The sequence below is a fragment of the Microcaecilia unicolor genome, chromosome 2 (assembly GCF_901765095.1).
Source record: "Microcaecilia unicolor chromosome 2, aMicUni1.1, whole genome shotgun sequence".
In the NCBI taxonomy this organism is placed as follows: Eukaryota; Metazoa; Chordata; class Amphibia; order Gymnophiona; family Siphonopidae; genus Microcaecilia; species Microcaecilia unicolor.
The window spans coordinates 323162063-323184469 of record NC_044032.1 but is presented as its reverse complement, the minus strand read 5'-3'; the positions used below and the strand labels follow the sequence as shown (position 1 = coordinate 323184469).

The window sequence follows — 22407 nt, the reverse complement described above, 5'->3', positions numbered from 1 at the left end:
ATTGTTCTTTGCAATGTAAGAGTTGTCAGGAGTGAATCTTTCAGCACTATTCGTATGTCTGTGTCCGGTTGATAAGCGACTCAATTGTAGGTGTGGAGATCAGCATTCATCCATAGCCATGGATCAGACCCTTCTGTCTTTTGGGGTTTTTAACATCTGATTGGGTGGAAAAGGGTTGAGAGAACTATTCGTGCCTGGAATACTCCCCATCCCCCCCCCCCCCCCCCCCCCCCCCGGGGTAAGAAATATTTCATCTTCATTTCATGGTTAAGTGCTGTTTTGACTTTTGTGACTGAGCACAGCTGCTTCTGGAACTAGACCCAGTGTTATACAGAGAGTCCTATGTCCTTCCCCTCCCTTTTAAGAGCGTTGGGGCTGGATTGCGTTATCTTCAGCTGTGCAGAAGTATGCGATAATCTGTTCCTGATTTGTTAGAATATAAGCATGTAGTTCTTACTGGAGATTGGTGTGTACAAGTCTTTAATCAAGTCTCAGAGAGGACTGCAGTATTTGGGCTGCACCTTTGAGGGTTTAGTTGATATCTTAGTAATGCAATGCCTGAGCAGCACACAGTTCAACTACACCTATACTTTTTTGTCTATTAGATTGTAAGCCCTTTGAGCAGGGACTGTCTTTCTTCTATGTTTGTGCAGCGCCGCGTACGCCTTGTAGCGCTATAAAAATGATAAATAGTAGTAGTAGTACTATAAAACTCCCCTCCCTGTAAACTTCTCATTCTTGCTCTGCAGCCAGTATATAATTATATTCCACTGCTGCCACCACAGACAAATCGGAGCAGATCACATAAAACATAAACACAGGGACTCATTTTATAAAATTCTGACTGGCCTAAAAGTACACATATTGACAAATGTCTACTTAGCTGGTAGGTATGGAGTTTGGATGGAGCATGAAATTCACAAGTACATACTACATTTTTGAAATATGCCAATTTACACATACACATTTTCTCCAAGGACAAGCAGAGTAATTCTTACATCTGGGTGACGTCATCCACACATTATCAATTTAAGAAGCCATTGGTAGCGTCCCACCATTCATGTGTGTGTGCCTTCCCGCCCAGCTTGAGCACAAAGGACCTGCAGTCTTCAGTTTTCCACAAAGCAGAAAAGTTGCGTCCGTGTGCTCTCCTCAGTGCATCAACTTTTTGTCTTTCATTTTTCAGTACCAGTGCCTTTCCTTGTTTTTACTTTTTTTTTCTTCCCTTCTCATTCCCTTTGCTTTTTGTATTGTTTGTGTCAAGGTTGTTTTCCTAATTTTTTGGCGATTCTGAGGCTTGCTTAGGCCTGTGCACCAGCTAGGATTTTTCTTTCTCTTTTTGTCGGTGAGACCTTTTCTCTCACAGTTCAGCAATTTGATTACACATCAGCTATTTTCTCCTCAATGTCTCAAACTCCCAGTGGTTTTAAGTGGTGCTCTGGGTGCAGTAGTCATTTTGGGAACACATCCTCTTAACTGGTGTCTGTCGTGCCTAGCCCCTGATCATGTGGACTGTTTGCAAATGCAGAAAAGAACCCAGAAAAAAGCAGAGAAGAACCCATAAAAAAATAGACGTCAGCAGAAAAATGTTTTGATGCTTCTAAGTCTGGTCTATCGACATCAGCATCAGAGGCATCAACCTCATCTGACTTTGGGAGCACACCAACATCAAGGAGTTCTCCCTCCTCCTTCGACATCATGTGGTGATAGGGGCCTGTGGGACCAGTCTGCATTGGGTGAGACACCAAGGATGTGTCTGGACTCAACATTGTCCTCTCTGGCACTGAGGAATCCCCAATGTCAAGCACTGAGTAAAGGCAAAGAAGCATCTGCATTGGTCCTCAAAGCACATTGTTGGGATCTGTAGGGAATTGACATTACCGGCACCCGAGAAGCATCAGTGCTGGGAGAGCCGTTCCCCTTCCATTGAAGTGATGCTGCACCAGTCTCCCAGCAGCCGGAACCCCAACTCTGATTTGGTGCCAACAACTTTGCAAACTTGCCTTTACTGATGCCTGGCCTTGAACAGATCTGAGTCGTGCATCGCATTCTAGGGCAATGTGATGCAGAGGCATCAAAGCACTTACACTGCCTCTGGACCCGCCTTAGCCTATCCTGGTGAACTACACATTGTCTGTGGGGCGGTTATTGACACTGGTGCCCTGATGAGCATCAGAGCCGGCATCAACTGATGCAGTCATCTTCTCCAGTCCATCAGGGGAGGAAACTACTACCCTGATTTTCTGAAGGGGATCTACACTTCAGCACCCCCATATGGGGCCTGGCTTGTCCAGTTTAGATACAGGCAGGCACAGACTCAATTTTACATGACCAATGCTTTGCTGAGTCTGTGTTGGACCATTTCGTGGGTTTGAGGCGGAGCCTGGAGATATCTTGGAAGAAAGATCCATAGACCTTTCTGACCCCTCACCACTGCAGGAGAGGAGAAAATCTCTACTGGAGGACTCAGTTTTTTTGATGGAAATGGCTGACGCCATTCTGACTTAAGTTGGAGGCAGAGGACAAGCCTATGGCAGAGTTAATGATAGGAGGAGATAGAAGGAGACTGTCATTCTGCCTATTCACAATGTCCTAAAGGATGCTCAGATGATACCTTAGATGGCAGATTCCATGTATAGAGTCCAAAAGGCTCCTGGATTTGAGAAGGTGCAGTTGCCACACCATTCTATGATAGTCGAATCTGCTCTCAAGAGGGCTAGAAGTGCAAAGTCTCATGTCTAGGCTCCCCCAGGCAGAGATGCATGCACTCCAGAATCCTTTGAGAGAAGAGTTTTTCAGGCCTTAATGCTCATCTCCTGCATCCAGAACTATCAGCTCTGCACAAGCATTTACTTTGAAGTTTTTGGTGTCCATTGTACTTGAGTTTGTGGAAACTCTCCCTCCTGAGCAGGCCACACACCTTCACCAGCTAGCCAAAAAGCTGAAGGAATGCAGAAAGCATCTGGCAAAAGGCACTTCTGATAATTTTGATATGTCTTGGCTTTTCACTTTAGGGGTTGGCATGCTCAGACGGCTGTGTGTTTGAGCCCTAGAAGCCCTAGAACCAGCAGTTCAGGAAAAGCTGGCAGTTATCCCTTGGTGAAGCGATCCCTTTTTTGGGGACAAGGTGGAAGAGGTGGCGGACACAAAACTGATAATCAAGGGCTCTCTCCTGCATTCCAAACTAGAGACTTGCACGGGAACTGGGTTCGCAGGAATCCCTCGGAACCCTCAGGATTCCCATGGGGACGGAAGCCGTTCCTGCGAGATTACATAGTAACATAGTAAATGACGGCAAATAAAGACCTGTACGGTCCATCCAGTCTGCCCAACAAGATAAACTCATTTTACATAGTATGTGATACTTTATATATATACCCGAGTTTGATTTGTCCTTGCCTTTCTCAGGGCACAGACCATAGAAGTCTGCCCAGTACTGTTCTTGTACTAAGTTCTGAAGCTAATATTAAAGCCCCTTAAAATTTACACTCCAGCCCATCCTTATCTATTCAGTCATGATCAGGGCGTAGACCATAGAAGTCTGCCCAGCTCCCGTATTGTTTCCAATTACCGGTGTCGCCACCCAATCTCTGCTAAGATTTCACGGAACCATTCCTTCTAAACAGGATTCCTTTGTGTTTGAATTCCATTACCGTTTTCATCTCCACCACCTCCCACGGGAGGGCATTCTACATACCTACCACCCTTTCCGTGAAAAAATACTTCCTGACATTAGTCCTGAGTCTGCCCCCTTCAACCTCAATTCGTGACCTCTAGTTCTACAGCCTTCCTGTCTCCGGAAAAGGTTTCAAATATTTGAACGTCTATATCATATGACCCCTGTTTTTCCTTTCCTCCAAGGTATACATATTTAGGTCAGCAAGTCTCTCCTCGTACGGTTTGCAACTCAAATCCCATACCATTTTCGTAGCTTTTCTTTGCACCGCTTCCAGTCTTTTTACATCTTTAGCAAGATACGGCCTCCAAAACTGAACACAATACTCCAAGTGGGGCCTCACCAACGACTTGTAGAGGGGCATCAACACCTGCTTTCTTCTGCTGGTTATACCCCTCTCTACGCAGCCTAGCATCCTTCTGGCCATGGCCGTCGCCTTGTCGCATTGTTTCTTCACCTTCAGATCCTCCGACACCAACACCCCAAGGTCTCTCTCCTGAGTCGAGCTTACTAATCTTTCCCCTCCTATCCGGTATCTCTCTTTTGGGTTTCCGCACCCCAAGTGCATCACTCTACACTTCTTGGCATTAAATGGGAGGAGCTAAAGTGAAGCCACTTTGTATTTTTTATTGGTTTCTTTTGGAAGCTCTTGTCAAGCCGTGCAGCGCCACAGAGGGAGCCTATTATGATATATAGCACGTGAAAGATTATCTACACTGCAAGGTTTATTGCGTACAAGTGGAGGTTACAAGTTTGCACAAAATATCAGAGGTTTGGCACCTTATGAAGAACAATTTTGAGCAAGTCGCCTGTAGGCGACATTTTGGACTGTTGGACATTAATCTGATATAGGCAAAGAACACTTTATAAATCTTTGAAAATCTGGTGTGCTTAATGAACTTGAACTATTCACATCACGCAATCTTCATCCATTCCGGCCCTCCACTTATACCTCATACGATCACTATACAGCTTTGTATTTGCTATCCACTGACTGGGCAAAAGCCTTTGACGGTACTATGTAAGCCACATTGAGCCTGCAAATAGGTGGGAAAATGTGGGGTACAAATGCAACAAATAAATAAATAAATAAACACTGCAATAGTGTATTGAAATGTTGAAGTAAATGTATAACATGCAGTAGGTATAGGCACCAAAGTGGATGACGGTGTGAAAGGCCTGTATGAGTGAGTTCCTAGGTTACCATATCAGGTTGTGGATAGTACATGTGTATGTATTATTACTCATTAAAGGTGAGTGTTAAGTAATAATAGAGTACCTTTGTGTTGGAGATTAAATTTTAACTTCCAGACCCTCGACCATTCTTCTAACGTTCGGAGATCCCTTCTCATCGTTTCTACTCCCTCCAGGCTATCCACTCTATTGGCTATTTTTGTGTCTTCCGCAAAAAGGCACACCTTTCCTTCCACATGGGATTCCCGTGGGGATGGAAGCCGTTCATGTGGGGTTCCTGTGGAAGTGCACACGGGATTCCTGTGGGGACGGAAGCTATTCCTGCGGGGGTCCCGTGGGGACGGAAGCCGTTCCTGCGGGGTTCCCGTGGAAGTGTATGCTGCACTTGTGCCAGCCTCTCATTTACCAGGTACCAAGTTCTTTGAGTGCTGTCTCCTCCTCCTTCTTGCTTTAACAGTACAGATGTGGAAAGTCTCCATTAAGGAGGTGGTAGAGACACAAATGGTGACAGAATTCAAAAAAAGCATGGGATGAACACAGAGGAACTCTAATTAGAAAATAGAAATGATAAAAAACCTTAACTTAAATGACTGCATGTGTGTGGATGTGTCGAGTGACGCTTAGATGGTGACTCCGGCTGTGATGAACTAGGGCCAGTACCAGGCAGACTTGGATGGTCTGTGTCTCATATATGGCAATCTGGTTTAGGATGGTATGGAAAGGGCTTAGACAGCAACTTTAGTGGCTGGAACATGAGGACAGTGCTGGACAGACGTTTATGGTCTGTTTCCTGCAAATGAGAAGACGAATATGCTGGAGTGGGCTTCAACGACAGCACCAGCATTTGGAACATAAGGATAGGGTCGGGCAGATTTCTATGGTTTATGGCCCAGAAACGCCGAAGAAAGACCATAATCAAGTATATAATAGCACGTTCATTGTTGATTTAATTATGAATTGACTAGTAAAAAAGGCCCGTTTTGTAAACAAATGAAACGGGCGCTAGCAAGGCTATAGAGAGAGTGAGAGTGTGTATATGTATGTGTGTCTGTGTGTGTGACACAGAGAAAGTGTGTGTGTGTGTCTCTGTGTGAAAGAGAGTGTGCACAGGTAGGGTGAAAATGAAGAGACAGCAGTGAAATTTTACATAGGACAGCTGAACCATTTGAGGCATGTTTGTGTGTCTGTGTGAGAGAGTGTGTATATGTGTGTGGGTGGGTGTGTGTGTGTGTGTGAGATAGAGACAGTGTAAGTGTGTGTGTGTGTGTGTGTGTGTGTGTGTGTGTGTGTGTGTGCGTCTGTGTGAAAGAGAGTGTGAAAGGGTAGGGTCAAAATGAAGAGACAGCATTATAATTGTACATAGCACAGCACAAACATTTGAGGCAGTTATTGCCCTGTCGCCCCCTCCATACCCAACGATTCGTTCCTTGTCTTCCATCCCCTCTGTGTCCCGTGTGTATGTGTGTGTGTGTGTGAGAGAGAGAGAGAGAGAGAGGTGCTAGCAGTCCCTGTGATAGTGGCAGGTCAGTTGCTCATTATAGCCAGTTAAGAGTGAGAGTGTTTGTGTATGTGCTGGTTTTTTTCCTTCCCTCATATGCCCTCCGTGTCCGTTGTTTGTGTGGAGAGCAGAGATCTATATGGTCCTTTTAGCGTTGCTGTTGATGTTGCGTAGCAACTGTGTGCTGCTGGTTTTCATTGTTCAGTGATGTTTCTTATGTCACGTTCCGTCACTTAGTAACGGGTTCGCGATGTGATTGTTTGAGTGTCATTGGTCCGCCCTCGACGTCATGACGTTTTACGTGGGGGGCGGGGCCAACACTCATGGGTGAATTCCTGGTTTCACCACCATGCATTTAGAACGTTGGGACTTGTGGAGGCTTCAGAACGTTGGAGGTGTGTTTTATATAGAGAGATAATGAGTGTGACTATTGGGCAAACTGGACCGTTCAGGTTTTTACCTGCTGTCACTTTCTATGTTACTGTTATCCTCTCTGCTCCCGGGCTGATGCGCAGACCTCAGCTCTTGCACAGGCATCAGATGTCACCTGACCTACTGGCGTGTGCATGTGGCGACCTTTCAGCACAGTGCCAGTAAATCAGAGACAAGTCTTACATGTGTGCTCCAGAGTGTTCCTACTTCTGTTCCTTCCTTGCCTGCAGTACTGCGGCTCGAACCCAGAGAGAGACTGAGAGCCGACCGGATTTTTTTTTGTACCATTAAATTCTTGCGGGGATGGGTGGGGATGGGTAAGATTCCAGCGGGGTCAAGTGGGGATGGGTAAGATTCCAGAGGGGACAGGAGGGACAGGTAAGATTTCTGTCCCTGTGCAACTCTCTGTTCCAAACTCTAGTCCCTGGCCCTCATGACCTGGATGTTGAGTATAGAGTTTGCATCTCTGCAGCTGCCTGTGGGGTGTCTACAGGGTCCTTCTAGCTTCCAGAAAAGATTCCACTAAGTGGTATTATACTTTCAAATGTTTGAATATCTCCTGTACCTTTCTAAATCTGGTTTGAAAAACAACACCTCAGTGCAATAAGTGCTGCTTATCACCATGTGAGAGGTAAGCCCATCTCTGTGCAGCCTGTAGTTTTTTGCTTCATGAAAGGTTTGTTGATGGCAGAGTCCCCTGTCAGACCGCCTACTGTGTCATGGAACCTCAACATCATCCTGACCCAGCTGATGAAAGCTCCTTTTGAGCCATTTGATTCCTGTCATCTGAAGTACCTGACCTGGATGGTCTTATTTTTGGTGGTGGTCTCTTCAGCTCGTAGGGTCAATGAGCTCCGTACCCTAGTAGCATACCTTACACAAGATTTCATCATAACAGAGTAGTTCTGCACACACATCCTAAGTTCCATCCAAAGGTAGTGTCGGTGGTCCACCATCCTGCCAACATTCTTCCCAAAACCTCATGCCCATTCTGACAAGAGTGGATTGCACACCTTGATTGCAGACGAGCATTGGCCTTCTGTCTTGGGTGAACTAAAGCTCATAGACAGTCCACCCAGCTTTTTGTTTGTTTTTCAATCCAAACAGTATAGGGGCAGCCATCGGTAAACACACTTTATCCAGTTGGCTAACAGACTGCATTTCTTTGACTTTTGTCCTTTCTGGGCTGACTCTAAAGGGTCATGTCACAATATCGGAGCCATGGTTACATCGGTAGCTCACTTGAGATTAACTTCCACTGTAGAGATTTACAAGGCTGCAACATGGTTGTGGAGGAGTAGCCTAATGGTTAGTGCAGTGGCCTGAGAACCAGGGGAACTGGGTTCGATTCTCACTGCAGCTCCTTGTGACTCAGGGCAAGTCACTTAACCTTCCATTGCCCCAGGTTCAAAATAAGTTTCTATGTATAATATGTAAACCACTTTGATTGTAACCATAGAAAGGTGATATTTCAAATCCCCATCCCCTTTTGTCTTCAGACATTCACATTTCACTTCTGCCTTTGTGCAGAATTATCGACACAACAGTCGGTTTGCTCAGACAGTTCTGCAGAATTTGTTTGGAATTTGTTTAGAATCCACTTCCTCCCTCCTAGACCTTTTTAAAATTGTTTGTTCTGTTCCAGGCTGCACCCAAACAAGACTGTATATCAGTGGCGTAGCCAGACCTGACATTTTGGGTGGGCCCAGAGCTAATAGGGGTGGGCACTATGGGCCTGATATTCAAAATTATTTAACCAGCCCGGAACGGCTCCTGGCCAGTTAAATAGCATTTTAGCACATAACCATGGCTATTCAGCAGGAGATAACCTGTCATCTCCTGCTGAATATCCACGTTTAGCAGCTAGCCACTAACTGGCTATATCATGGAACATAGCTAGCTAGGCACAGGTATTCAGTGCCAAACCAAGTATGTTTAGCGGTTAAATTAGGCCGCATAAATAGCAGGCCTATCTTTAATCGATTAGCACTTAATGGGTTAGCACTGAATATTGGCTTAACCAGTTAAGTTGCCACAGTCAAAAATGAAACCGGATATTCTATGCCAGATGCCGGAAATGGCTGGAAGTGAATATCCGGGTTTAACACTGAATATCAGGGGGTCTGTATATAGGTATGTTTCTTGGGATAGTACTAAATAATGCCTTAGAGTACACTTGATGACAGATTTCTAAATAAATAATCTGCCCAACTGTCCTGCATCAACATAAACCACATACATACTTAATGGAAACACTGACATTTTAATATATAGTTACATTATCCTATAACTTAAACTTGACCAGTCTATTATAATGAAAATACCCTGCAAAATAATTATAGCAATGGCACATATCCTTCAAACTTTGCTTTATAGTAAATGTTCATGTTGATGGCACACTGAAATTTGCAGCCTCTGGCAGAACTAAAAAAAGCCCAAATATAATTTATTTACATTTTTTTTAAAGGGAAGCAAGAGAAATATAAACTGCTCTTGACAGAATTTACTTTCATTTCAATATCAATTCATTTACACATGTTAATAAATTTACATTTTTCACAAATGTTAACCTTTGTCTACACCAACACATCAAAAACTGCATGAAGCAAAGCCCAGATTTCTCACTGATGAAATAAACAAAATTACACTGTCAGCATCAAGATTTTTTTTTCCCCACCTATTGTGGAATCTGTAGCATACAAAACGTTTCCTCTTACAGCTTTCTATAGGAAAAATATATTCAAATTCTGGGAGCACTTCAATAATAGCAACACAAAATTCCTTCACTGCCAGATACTTAGTGAAGTAACACTAAATCCTGCGAAGAAGCTTCTCAGAGCCTATGCTGCAAACCTAATCACCAACAATTCTGAACTCACAAATACCAATGACAGTATCTTTAAAAAGGAAGCAGTGAATATACACAACAGCGCCAGACAAGTCAGACTGAGATATAGATCCTGACACTAACCACATGCCAGCAGACTCTCTCACCTCAGTCACATGCAGAACACAGATCAACCCTGATCAATTACAAAATAAAGGACCAAAAATTAGAAATTGTCCCTACTCCCCCCCCCTCCATTCATCCCTGTAGCCTAACATCAGCCCTACCCTTCCCTACCCCCCCCCCCCCCCATCCATCCCCATAGCCCAGCATCAGCCCTACCCTGCCCTTACCTTCCTATCCCGCCAATCTATTCCTGTAGCCCAAAATCAGCCTTACCCTTCCCTACTCCCCCATCCCTCCCTATAGCTCAGCATCAGCACTACCCTTCCCTTCTTTACTCCTCCATCTATATAACCCAGAATCAGCCCTAACCTTTCCTACCCCCACCCCTCCCTGTAACTAGTGCCAGGCCTACCCTATCCCTTTATCCCCTACCCCCTTACCCTGGCATCAGCCCTGACCTCTCCCTTGCCCCCTATCCCATAGTCTGGCATCAGCCCTGCCCTTCCCTCCCCCTCCCCCACACAGAAGCACACTAGCATTAAACACTTTTTTTTAAACATCCTAGGTACTTCAGAGCCCATCTCCACCCAAAAACCCACCATGAATGAAATACAAAACTTTACTTTTTAACCTGGACAATGCAGACAGAGCCCACCCCCACTCAGAAGCCCATCAGCATTACACAAAACAACTTTTACCTGCCTTTGTTAAGTAGTAGTAGTACTTTGAGCTTCCCTGCAGAGGTCTACCGCCCCCCCCCCCCCCCATGAGGCCCAAGATCACCTGGTGCAAAGTGCTGCCTGGAAAGGAGACCCAAGATCACCAAGCTGATTACAGTGAACTCGATTTCTCCAGCACTGCTCAACAGCTCAACTCTCCGATTTTGCCCCTTGCAGCAGGTTTTCACCAGCCCGCGTTGAGTCCTGGAGCTCAATGCTGTGCTTACCTACGGCTAATACGGCTTGGAGGGAGACCGGTTGACGCAAGCTGCAGGGTCACTAGGCAGGCATCACCATCATCGCAGCACTGCAGAATTGACCATGACGCGAGCTGGAAATGGCATGGCAGATCCTGAGGTACGCGGCGTCGCAACCACGTCATCCGCCGAAGCAGGTCCCCGCCGACCCGCCCCAATGTCTGACTCCCAACGCCGACACACTCCCAGTAATGATCGGCGCTGTGGGAGAGCTGCGGGAGAGCTGCTGCTGTGCTGCTGCTTGTTTCCTGGACTGACTCCCGGAGGCTGCCTTGCACGTCCGTACTTGATGTGACTGATTGCAGCTGTGATTGGCGGTCACAGAAACTGGGTGGGCCTTAGCTGAGTTTGGGTGGGCCTGGGCCCACCCAGGCCCACCCGTAGCTCCGCCCCTGCTGTATATAAGTTCAGGTTGATTGGCTTGTGATTGGCCTTTGCATTTCAAGTCATATTGTCCTTGGTTGATTTTCAGCGAGCTTGGTGGCTAGGGATTCGCAGATGTAAGAATACGTGTCCTGCTTGTCCTCGGAGAAAGTAAAGTTACTCATCTGTAGCATATGTTCTCCAAGGACAGCAGGACATGCATTTTTGCTTACCCTTCCTGCTCCCCATGGAGTTGTATTCTCCTAGCTCTGTTATTATACTTTATTCCTTCTCTTAAGCAGGTGTAAGTGTTCACAATTGCAAGGTAGTCATGATTTCTTCTGCTTATGCTAATATTTTATAAAGACACACATGTGCCTTTGTGTCTTTTTATAAAATTGTGCCCAATTAGGCGTCTTAAACTAAGTGCCCTGTTATAAAATTACTCAATTAAATCAGCCCCAAATATCTTGGAAAAAAAGATGCACAATTTCTTTCTAAAAGTCAAAGGTCCAACTCCGTCCAGGGGAAAGTTGGCAAATTTCCACAGTCGAGGTCTAATTGATCCCAGATCTGTAATAGCACAGTTTACTGCAGGTTTCTCTAAATATCTGGTATTGCCAAGATGTAGGTGTCATAATAAATAGTAGATGAATGGTACATCCAGTCGATGTATGTGTCATAACAAATAGTAGGTAAATGGTCCATCCAGTCTGCCCAACAGTCACATTCATTATCAGTTCATGATTAAACCAACAACAAATATGGTATAAAAATACTCGATCTGCCATTTTCGGGATTCACACTATAAAAATCCACATGGCTCTGTTATGTCCCAGCTGCTGGAGTTGCTGTTAAAACCTGCTCCAGCCCATCCTGATCTGTCTTGCCATTTATGGGACATAGACTGTAGAAGTTTGCCCGGCACTTTCATTAGTTCCTTACAGCTGAAGTTGCCATCTAAGCACCACTCCTGCCTATCGTCATACAGCAACATTCATGAAGTCATTTGTTTTTGTTTTGGTACTGTCCTCTTTCTGTTTAGATATCCTCTGTATGGGTTTATTCCACACATTTTTTAATTCTGTCATGATTTTTGGCTCCACCACCTGCACCAAGAGGATATTCCAGGCATTGACTACCCTCTTAATGAAAAAGTATTCTTGATGTTACTCCTAAGTCTACCACCCTGCACTCTCAAATTCATATCCTGTAGTTTTACCATTTCCCCATCTCTGGAAAAGATTCATCTGTTAATAACTTTCAGCATAGAAGCCAGCTCTGTGGGTGCTGTTGATGCTTGAGGATATTTACCTTGTGTAGTGTAATTTGCCTCAACACTGAACGGACCTTAGAACATTATCAATAGATTCCAGGCCTCTTCTCCAGCAATGTTCTATCTGGGTTTTCAGTAATGATTTTGTTGCTTTGTGATAATTGTGCTGCACACAGTGATGATGTCAGGCTGTCTAACGTCAAGGTGGTCTTCCTGCCACCAAACACTACTTCTCTGATCCAACAATCAGGGCATAATAGCCTATTTCAAACAACATTATCGGGCTCTTGTGCTACGTCGTCTGAGCGTTATGAATGACCAGACTGGCAAGGATAAACGTGCTGTTGAACTGGCTCGTCATCTATCACTGTTGGATTCCCTACATATGCAGAAAGAAGCCTGGAATCATGTTACACAGGCAATCATTGTGAACTGCTACAAGCGGGCAAGCTTTGTTAAGGATGTGGAGAGGAACGAAACAGATGCAGCTGCTGCAAACGTGTCAGATGAACAGGCTATTGACATCTCAGCTAGTGTTGCTGAAGAGGAGTTTCATCACTATGTAGCTGTTGATTATGATCTACAAACAGCTGACGACAGCACTGATCCAGATATGTGCCTACAAGCAAGCAACGGCTGATGATGAAACAGATGTTGAAATGAGCAGCGAGGCACATGCTGACGAAATTCAACAATCTCCACCTGTCACTTTTGCAAGAGCGCTGGAGAGTCTCAACACCGTGCGGGCCTATCTGTAGGCCATTGGATATCAGTGCTATGACAGTTTTTACCGTCTGGCAGACGTAGTCTATGGCACTCACAGCATGTACAGAGGACTATGACTGATTGCTTCAAGTAAGCCTAAGGTCAGTTAACGGAGACTGTATACTGTACGTATAATAAACAGTACTATACATACGTTTATCAGATGTCAAGCTTCTTTGGGTCACAACGGTTAAGTGCACGCTCCGGTTAACTGCATGTATTTCTTTGGTCCCAGACCCTTGCACTTAAGCGGATTGCACTGTATTATATCATAGTATACTACTTACAGTGTCAGCAAAATATACATTAAAACTGTAACTTCGATAAAAAATTCCACCTGATTTAAAAATTTGATCGCATTTATTAGCATTTTTATATACTGCCCAGATAATGCTGTCGAATATCCCCTCAGACTGCTGCAGCAGTCTATCTGTGTAGTTAACAAGATAGCTAACTGGTAGAGAGCTGATTGAATTGTCACTTACTGGGTAGCAGGCTGTTTATTGTGGGGAGAGGGCTTCGTTTTGCTATTTCTTTACCCTTAGCCCCCTCCCCCCCCCCCCCCCCACAAAACCTCCCAAGAGCATCCACTGCTCTTGGCGCTCACCCTTCTAGACCCACCCCCTCCCGAAGAATCTCCTGCTCGCCTTGTCATGGTGGCCTAGGGTGGGATAGACAGGATCAATTCCCAGTCACTCTTGCCTGAGCCGGCTCTGGATTAAAAATGGCCGCATGACCTGTAACAGTAGTCTTGAAGTAATACCAATAGTGGTCAGTGACCTAGTGGTGGTACCATGAGACTACTGCTACAGGTCTTGAATGACATTTTGAACTCAGAGCCAGAAATGGGGTAGGAGTACTGGGGACCACTCCTGCCTGTTCTACCCTGGACAGCAAGCAGTCATTTAGATAAGGGTGACTAACTTGAGGAAAAATTACATATTGCAGTTAGAAAAAGTGCATGCAGCTGATCACAGCTAGAAAATGTGTGCTAATCAAGTCCTGCAACAATATATGCAGCCGATGCTAGCTTTTGGATAAATTTTGAAGGAAAAGTCAGGCTTTCATCTGCTTCCTGACGTAGATATGCTTCACTAAATGCAAGACTTTCTGGGAGTGCATTCCATTGTGTGGAGGCTACTCCTAAGGCAGCTTGCTGGTGGATGTTGTGTGTTATATTAAGATCCTGTGAGCTCAACATTTAAATGAGAAAAAGCTCATTTTTTAGTATCACTATGCAGTTCTAACTGCCAAAATGCCATTTTTAATATTTTGGATTCTTCAAAACAGAATTAATTTTGAAGCCAATGAAGAGAAGAGGATAAATCCACTGAGGCTACAGCATCTGACTTGGGTGCAGGATGACACTTTTCTAGCTATCGGCTGCAGCCATCCTTTGTCCCAATCTGTTATCTACCATCTGACGTTGACCTCATCAGAAAATGGAGACAAGGAGGGATACATGGAAATCAGGTAAGAATTAATTGGTTTTGATGTTAGGCAATAATAACATGAGGTATAGAAGATTTCTCATGGTATGCCGCTTTCTGAAACATGTAATCACCAATATGTGTTGTATTTTTTAGGAGAGAAAAATGTATTTATAGTTTTGAACATTATAATTACTAAAGATAATCTTTAATCATGGTTGTGCAGAGATTTTCTGTTTCTTGTTTTCTCTCTGCTAAGATGCTGACATTTGTTTTTGCATCTAGCTGGGTTGGATTTTTTTTGTTCACCAGTGATCAACTGCTTCTGTGACTCCAAGGTGTAAGCTGGCATTCAAAAATATGACATTTTTAGCCTGGGGCAAGAAAGATACTCCTCCATAGCAATTAAGAAGCCTGTACACAGAATGCCACATGAATGTTTTGGGAATGGGCAGAGATCACCAAAATCGGCAGTTAAAGCTATTTTGTTTGGTGTCTTCACCTCAGATTTTTGGCACGTGTCGGTGGAAGCAAGAAGATTGTGGTTTGTGGTAGGGTTTTTGGGATCCATGCATATATGTAGACTGTGAATGCATTCACATACCTCTAAGTAAGTATGTTCTGCCAATTCTGGGTGGATCAACTTGTTCACATATGGGTTTTTTGTTTTAATCTGTTTTTTTTTTTTTATTGGTCCTTCCCTAATAGTTGAACCTTAATCTGAGAAAGTATTGCTTTTGGCAATATTAAGCCCTTCAAGGGTGTTTCTCTTGCCAATAAGAGGTCACCCTTCATTTGTCTCTTTGGCCAATAGATCATCACCCTGCATTGTGCTGCTCCCTATTTGTATAATATGTTCCCTTCTTTTGTAGGTGGATAAAAAGCACAGACCTGAATCTTCTGGAGCACAGTAGGCTGAGGCAGGCTAGTAAACATCACAATTTTTCCTGCTTTTGAGTTTAATTTAACTTGAAAATTTGATAGTAGATGAAGCTATGGGGTCGGATGGAGCAGATACCCAGAATACTGAGGGAGCTCAGAAATCCTGGCAGGACCTCCTTAAGGATTTATTTAACAGATCTTTAGAGATGGGAGAGTGGTTCCTCTCACAAAAGCGGGGACAGGACACAAGTGTGGAAACTGCAGGCTAGTAAGCCCTCACGGTGGTGTTAGGTAAAATAATGGAGTCACTACTTGAAAGAAAGGATAGTGAACTTTCTAGAATCCAGTGGGTTGCAAGATCTGAGACAACATGGAAAATCCTGTCAAACGAATCTGATTTCTTTGGGTGACCAGAAAACTGGATAAAGAACATGCGCCAGATGTAAACTACTTGGATTTCAGCAAAGCCTTTGATATGATTCCTTACAGAAGACACATGAATAAACTACAGCCTAGATGCACTAAACTCCCCGCAAACAGCCCTTACCTTACCAATCCCTGTTGCCGATTACCGATTTTGAAAAAGCTGGGCATGCATGAAGGAAATCGCATGCAAATGAGTGCTCGCTGTTAGCTCATTTGCATGCGATTTCCTTCATAGGGGGGAAGCAAGTCGGTCAGCTGAGCATGTGCAGAGCAGCCAGTCGTTAAGCATGGCTGCCCTGCGCATGCCACAGACTGCTTTCATAGAGTCAGACAAACTGCATGTATTAAAGAGAAGAGGAAAGCAAGATTATACTGGCAGACATTCATGATGGCTCCCCAATAAGTCAGATGGGAAAGAGGAAACTTACAAAAGAAACTAGTCAGTAGAAAAGAAACACCATTTGGCACTCCTGAGAATATCCCCTTATCTCTGTTCAAACTTATTCACAAAAAAGAGCTGGGTTGTTCTTCTGCCCAGTAAATGGCAAGTGTGTACAGCTGAAAAGAGTAAAACGTTAGCAAAAGCACTGAAATAAATCACTTTTCGATGGATTATATAAACGCATGCAGGCATTTTACAGTGCTCCTGTAAGGAACTTTTTAGTTTACAAATGGATGAGAAGCCTCAGGGGTCCTTGAAACAATTAGCACAATGTTTTCACAGGCTGGGAGAAACAGCAAACCCTGTCACGTCATAAGGCAGACTTTACACATGTTTAATGCTCCACAGTCTTTATTTTCGGGACATTGTACAGTACTTGCAGGCAAAATGTAGATCTATTAGCAGGGAGGAGAAAAGGGGATGTTTTTTTTTTTTTTTTATAAATAACAGAAAGAGAAGAGTGGCAGATTCTGGAAGATCTCTTCAACTCGCCAATCTCACTCGCAGCAACAAGTCCTGCTGCTAGACAAAAGCCTTCTCAATGCTGTCAGGACAATCCTGCGGTGTAAATATGTGATAGCAGCCTTGTTGCTGTCAGGACCGACAGCTCCAGACCTCCCGTTAAATTTTCAGCAGTAAAGATAGAGACTTCTACAGTGCATCACTCGGAAAATTGCTGTGCGTCACTTTGCATGCACATTTGTATAGTAATTAGCTCATAGTAATTAGCTCATTATAATAACTTTCATACAGCTTTTGTTAGCTGCTACCATGACAGGAAAAGACCTTGCAGAACCCTTTTATGCATGTCTCATTGCACTCCTTTCTCGCTAAACCGGCTAGAACCAGTTTAAACCCATGTTGCTGGCTCATTAGTTTTTGTGCATCTGGCCCTAAGTGGGCTGAATTTAAGACCCAAAGTGGTAAACTGGATTAGAAACTGGTTGACCAACAGATGACAGAGGGTGGTGGTAAATAGAATCCACTCAGAAGAAACGAAGGTAAGTAGTGGAATGCCTCAGGGATTGGTATGGACCCGTTTTTGGTTTGTTATTTTTAAATAAAATTTTTATTAGTATAAATCATCTCCAATCGCATACAATGAGTGCCAACACATTTGGCTTACTTAACCAATCTTAACAACCACTTCACTACTACTGAATGCTCAACAGTTGCATCCCCTATTCTACTACATCCCATTACTACTTCTACTTCCTCCCACCCTCCCCCCCCCCCCCCCACATCCCAGCGAGGCTGACCTTCATTTATGTATTGTTCATATAATTGTCACATTTTATTGAATGCTTCCATATGACCCCTTTTTAGTGCTGTTAATTTTGACATTTGGTGCAGAAATCCCACTTTGTGGTTTATCCCATTCATATCCGGGAGCACCGGTTGTTTCCATGCCCTTGCAAGTGCTAACTTTGCTGCAACTAAATATTGAGTCGCCAACTTATGATGGGCGGCTTTGATTGTTTTGGGTGGGAAATGCAACAAACAATGTTCCACCTTGTAAGTATATGTACACTGCAGTACTAGGCTTATCTGGGTCACCACTGCTTTCCAATATTCCTGTACCTTAGGACACTCCCACCATGTATGCATGAAAATTCCCCTTTCCCCACATGCCCGCCAACACTCAGCAGATGCCCCCCCCATATATTCGTTGTAGCCTATCTGGTGTGTAGTACCACCAATAATATATTTTAAATCCATTCTCCCTCATAGATTGTGCTAGGGATGGCTTGAACAGGTATCTATAGCATTTTTCCCAGATCGACTGTATATATGTGTTTTGCACTGCTTCCTCCCATCTGTTAATGTAGTACCTTTGAGGATTCCCCCGCTGTAGTAAGGCCTGGTATATACGTGACACACTACCCCTTCCCCCCCCTTCTCAGTGACCCTTCAATTCTTGTTTCTTCCAACTCAAGCTCCTCCCTGGCTCGTGTTAATATGTAGTGCCGTACACTACAATAGTAAACCTGATCTCTGGCAGGGAGCCCATATTCCTCCTGAAGTCTTTCAAAACTTACCATTTCCCCCTTCTCCCATAACTGACCCAACGTATGCAATCCAGCCCTAGACCATTCCCAATATACTTTCTCTGTTCCTCCCAATTTGAACCCCGGAGCCCTGGATATAGCCGTCTGGAGGTAGTATCTTCGCTCCGGGAACCATTGCTTCCTGATTTGGTACCACGTGGCCAACGCATGGCTCACACCCACCGGGACTCCTCTCATTACTTCTAACAGTTCTTTACCAGGGAGCCACAGCACATCTCCCAAAGCATGCGTTCCCAACCATGCCCTCTCCCAATGCAACCACTTATTGCTGGCATATGGATTCCAATCAGCCAGGATCCGCAATTGCGCTGCCTGGTAATAGAGTAAGAAATTTGGGACTCCCATCCCTCCCCTCCCTTGTGGTTGAAACATTATTGCTCGACGCACCCTCGGGGGGGGGGGGGGGGGGCGTTTCCTCCAAATATATGTAAATAGCTTGCGATTAAGTTGGCTCAAAAAATCTCCGTGGGATTGGGATGGGATGAGCCATAAATAAGTATAGTATTTTAGGGAGTAACTTCATTTTTACTGCTTGGATTCTTCCTATCCAGGATACATTTAGGCCTTCCCATCTATCCAGCTCTGCGATTAGTTCTGCTATTTTCATTGGGAAATTTGCCTTGTATAGTGCTTCCACTTTTGGCGTGATCTGCACCCCCAGGTATCTTATTGACTTGGCCACCCAGGCAAACGGGAGGTCTGCCCGCAACTGGGAGGCCTCTTGAGATGAGACCGTTAGATTCAATATCTCAGATTTGGTTATATTGACCTTAAAGCCTTATAAGGTCCCATACTGTGCCATTACCTCCACTACTTTCTTTACCGAAGTCTCAGGCTGTGTCATAGTGAGGAGCACATAATCTGCGAATAACATAAGTTTATGCTCTCTCAGACCTTTCACCACTCCCCAGATGCTTGAGTCCGCCCGGACTGCACATGCCAAAGGCTCCATAAAAAGGGCAAACAGAAGGGGCGAAACCGCGCATCCCTGCCTAGTTCCCCTATGCAATTCTATAGGTTTTATATAGGATCCATTAATTTTCAATGTGGCTAACGGGGCTTGATACAATAGGTGAAGCCAGCTCAGGTACCTTCCCCCTATCCCCACCCCCCGCAATACCGCAAATAAAAAGGCCCATTCCACTCGATCAAATGCTTTCTCCGTATCAATCGAGAGAAGCACTGCTGGCATCTGTTCGTCCCTTACCTGCTGTATAACATGTAGCAGGCATCTCATATTATCAAAAGCCTGTCGCCCTGCGATAAACCCCGTTTGGTCTCTATGAATAAGCTTGGGCAAAACGATTTGCAAACGCTTCGCCAGTATTTTTGTGAATATTTTATAATCATCATTGAGCAGTGAGATTGACCTGTACGAGCCGCACTCCTGCGGGTCTTTCCCAGGTTTCAAGATTAGGGTTATCGCAGCTAACCACTACGAATATGGGAGCTCCTGTGTCTGCTCAAACGATTGAAAGAGCCTCAGTAGCAATGGTGCCAAGTGGACCTTATATAATTTATAGAAACTCGCAGGGAACCCGTCCGGGCCCGGCGCCTTCGCTAGGGGAAGCTCCTTAATGGCCCATTCCACCTCCTCTAATGTTATGGGTTCCGAGAGCATCTCCGTCTCCCCTTGCGTCAATTGGGGCATATCTGTCTCTTTAATATACTCCTCTATCTCAGGCCCAGTTACATCCTGCTCTGACTCATAAAGCTTAGAATAATATTCATAAAATAGTGTTTGAATTTGCTCCATCTCATTCACAGTCTGCCCTGCCTGATTTTTAAGGCGCCGATATAAGTGTGACTTATTTGTTGTTTGAGTTTGTTGGCTAATAATCTACTCGCTTTTTCCCCAATTTGAAAATGTTCTTGTCTTGTTTGTTCTAACTGATTCGCTATCTCCACCAGCTGTACTTCATTAAGCCTCAATCTGCATTGATGTAATTGTTCCCTTACCTGAGAGTCAGACGGGTCTGCTTTATGGGCCTTTTCTATTTGTATTATACTCTCCCTAATTGTGGCCTCTTGTACCCCCTTTGTCTTTCCCAAGCGGGCCCGAAACGCTATCACCTGACCCCGCAAGACCACCTTTAGTCCTTCCCATAAACTTACTGGGTGTATTCCCCCCACATCATTAAATTCTATATATTCCCGTATATATTTTTCAATTTCCACTATATTTTGTGGCTCCCGCAAGAGAGCCTCATCCAGGCGCCAGTACTTCGGCCCAGTTTGCTGTCTCTCTATCCTTAACTCCATTACCACTGGGGCATGGTCCGACCACGTTTGCGGTTCAATATGGACCTCTTGCATCGCCCCTGCGATTACCCCATCCCCCAGTAACAGGTCTATCCTTGAGTAGAAGTTATGCGTTGCTGAGAAGTACGTATAATCTTTTTCTTGTGCACGTGTTGCTCGCCATAGATCTACCAACCCCCACCGAGCTATAAATTTCCCCAAGGCCAGTCTATCCTTTTTTGCATACCCCGCCTCTCCCGTGGAGTTATAAGTACATAAGTAATGCCACACTGGGAAAAGACCAAAGGTCCATCGAGCCCAGCATCCTGTCCACGACAGTGGCCAATCCAGGCCAAAGGCACCTGGCGAGCTTCCCAAACGTACAAACATTCTATGCATGATATTCCTGGAATTGTGGATTTTTCCAAAGTCCATTTAGTAGTGGTTTATGGGCTTGTCCTTTAGGAAACCGTCTAACCCCTTTTTAAACTCTGCCAAGCTAACCGCCTTCACCACGTTCTCCGGCAACAAATTCCAGAGTTTAATTACGCATTGGGTGAAGAAAAAGTTTCTCCGATTTGTTTTAAATTTACTACACTGTAGTTTCATCGCATGCCCCCTAGTCCTAGTATTTTTGGAAAGCGTGAACAGACGCTTCACATCCACCTGCTCCACTCCACTCATTATTTTATATACCTCTATCATGTCTCCCCTCAGCCGTCTCTTATCCAAGCTGAAAAGCCCTAGCCTCCTTAGTCTTTCTTCATAGGGAAGTCGTCCCATCCCCGCTATCATTTTAGTCGCCCTTCGCTGCACCTTTTCCAATTCCACTATATCTTTTATGAGATGCGGCGACCAGAACACAATACTCAAGGTGCGGTCGCACCATGGAGCGATATAACGGCATTATAACATCCTCACACCTGTTTTCCATACCTTTCCTAATAATATCCAACATTCTATTCGCTTTCCTAGCCGCAGCAGCACACTGAGCAGAAGGTTTCAGTGTATTATCGACAACGACACCCAGATTCCTTTCTTGGTCCGTAACTCCTAACGTGAAACCTTGCATGACGTAGCTATAATTCGGGTTCTTTTTTCCCACATGCATCACCTTGCACTTGCTCACATTAAACGTCATCTGCCATCTAGCCGCCCAGTCTCCCAGTCTCATAAGGTCCTTCTGTAATTTTTCACAATCCTGTCGCGAGTTAACGACTTTGAATAACTTTGTGTCATCAGCAAATTTAATTACCTCGCTAGTTACTCCCATCTCTAAATCATTTATAAATATATTAAAAAGCAGCGGTCCTAGCACAGACCCCTGAGGAACCATTGTGAATACTGCCCATTTAACCCCACTCTCAGTTTCCTATCCTGCAACCAGTTTTTAATCCACAATAGGACTTTTCCTCCTATTCCATGACCCTCCAATTTCCTCTGTAGCCTTTCATGAGGTACCTTGTCAAACGCCTTTTGAAAATCTAGATACACAATATCAACCGGCTCCCCTTTGTCCACATGTTTGTTTACGCCTTCAAAGAATTGAAGTAAATTGGTCAGGCAAGATTTCCCCACACAAAAGCCGTCCTTACTCGGTCTCAGTAATCCATGTCCTCGGATGTGCTCTGTAATTTTGTTTTTAATAATAGTGTAACCCATAGAGGGTTAAATAATTGTGTACCTGGGCGCCTCCATGGGTGGCTGAGGTCCGGGGTGAAGCGTTGTTCGCCGTCGCGTTGACAGCGTTAGCAGAAGCAGGAGTGTTTTCATTTGGTGGTGCG

General features: G+C 44.5%; 1 protein-coding gene across 1 annotated transcript in view; it reads left to right on the top strand.

Annotated features, from left to right (window-relative positions):
• Positions 1-22407, top strand: part of ELP1 (elongator complex protein 1) — a 1128708-nt gene that overhangs the window by 486419 nt on the left and 619882 nt on the right. The window contains 1 exon segment of the mRNA XM_030194341.1: positions 14424-14606. Coding sequence (XP_030050201.1) covers positions 14424-14606 — 183 coding nt within the window.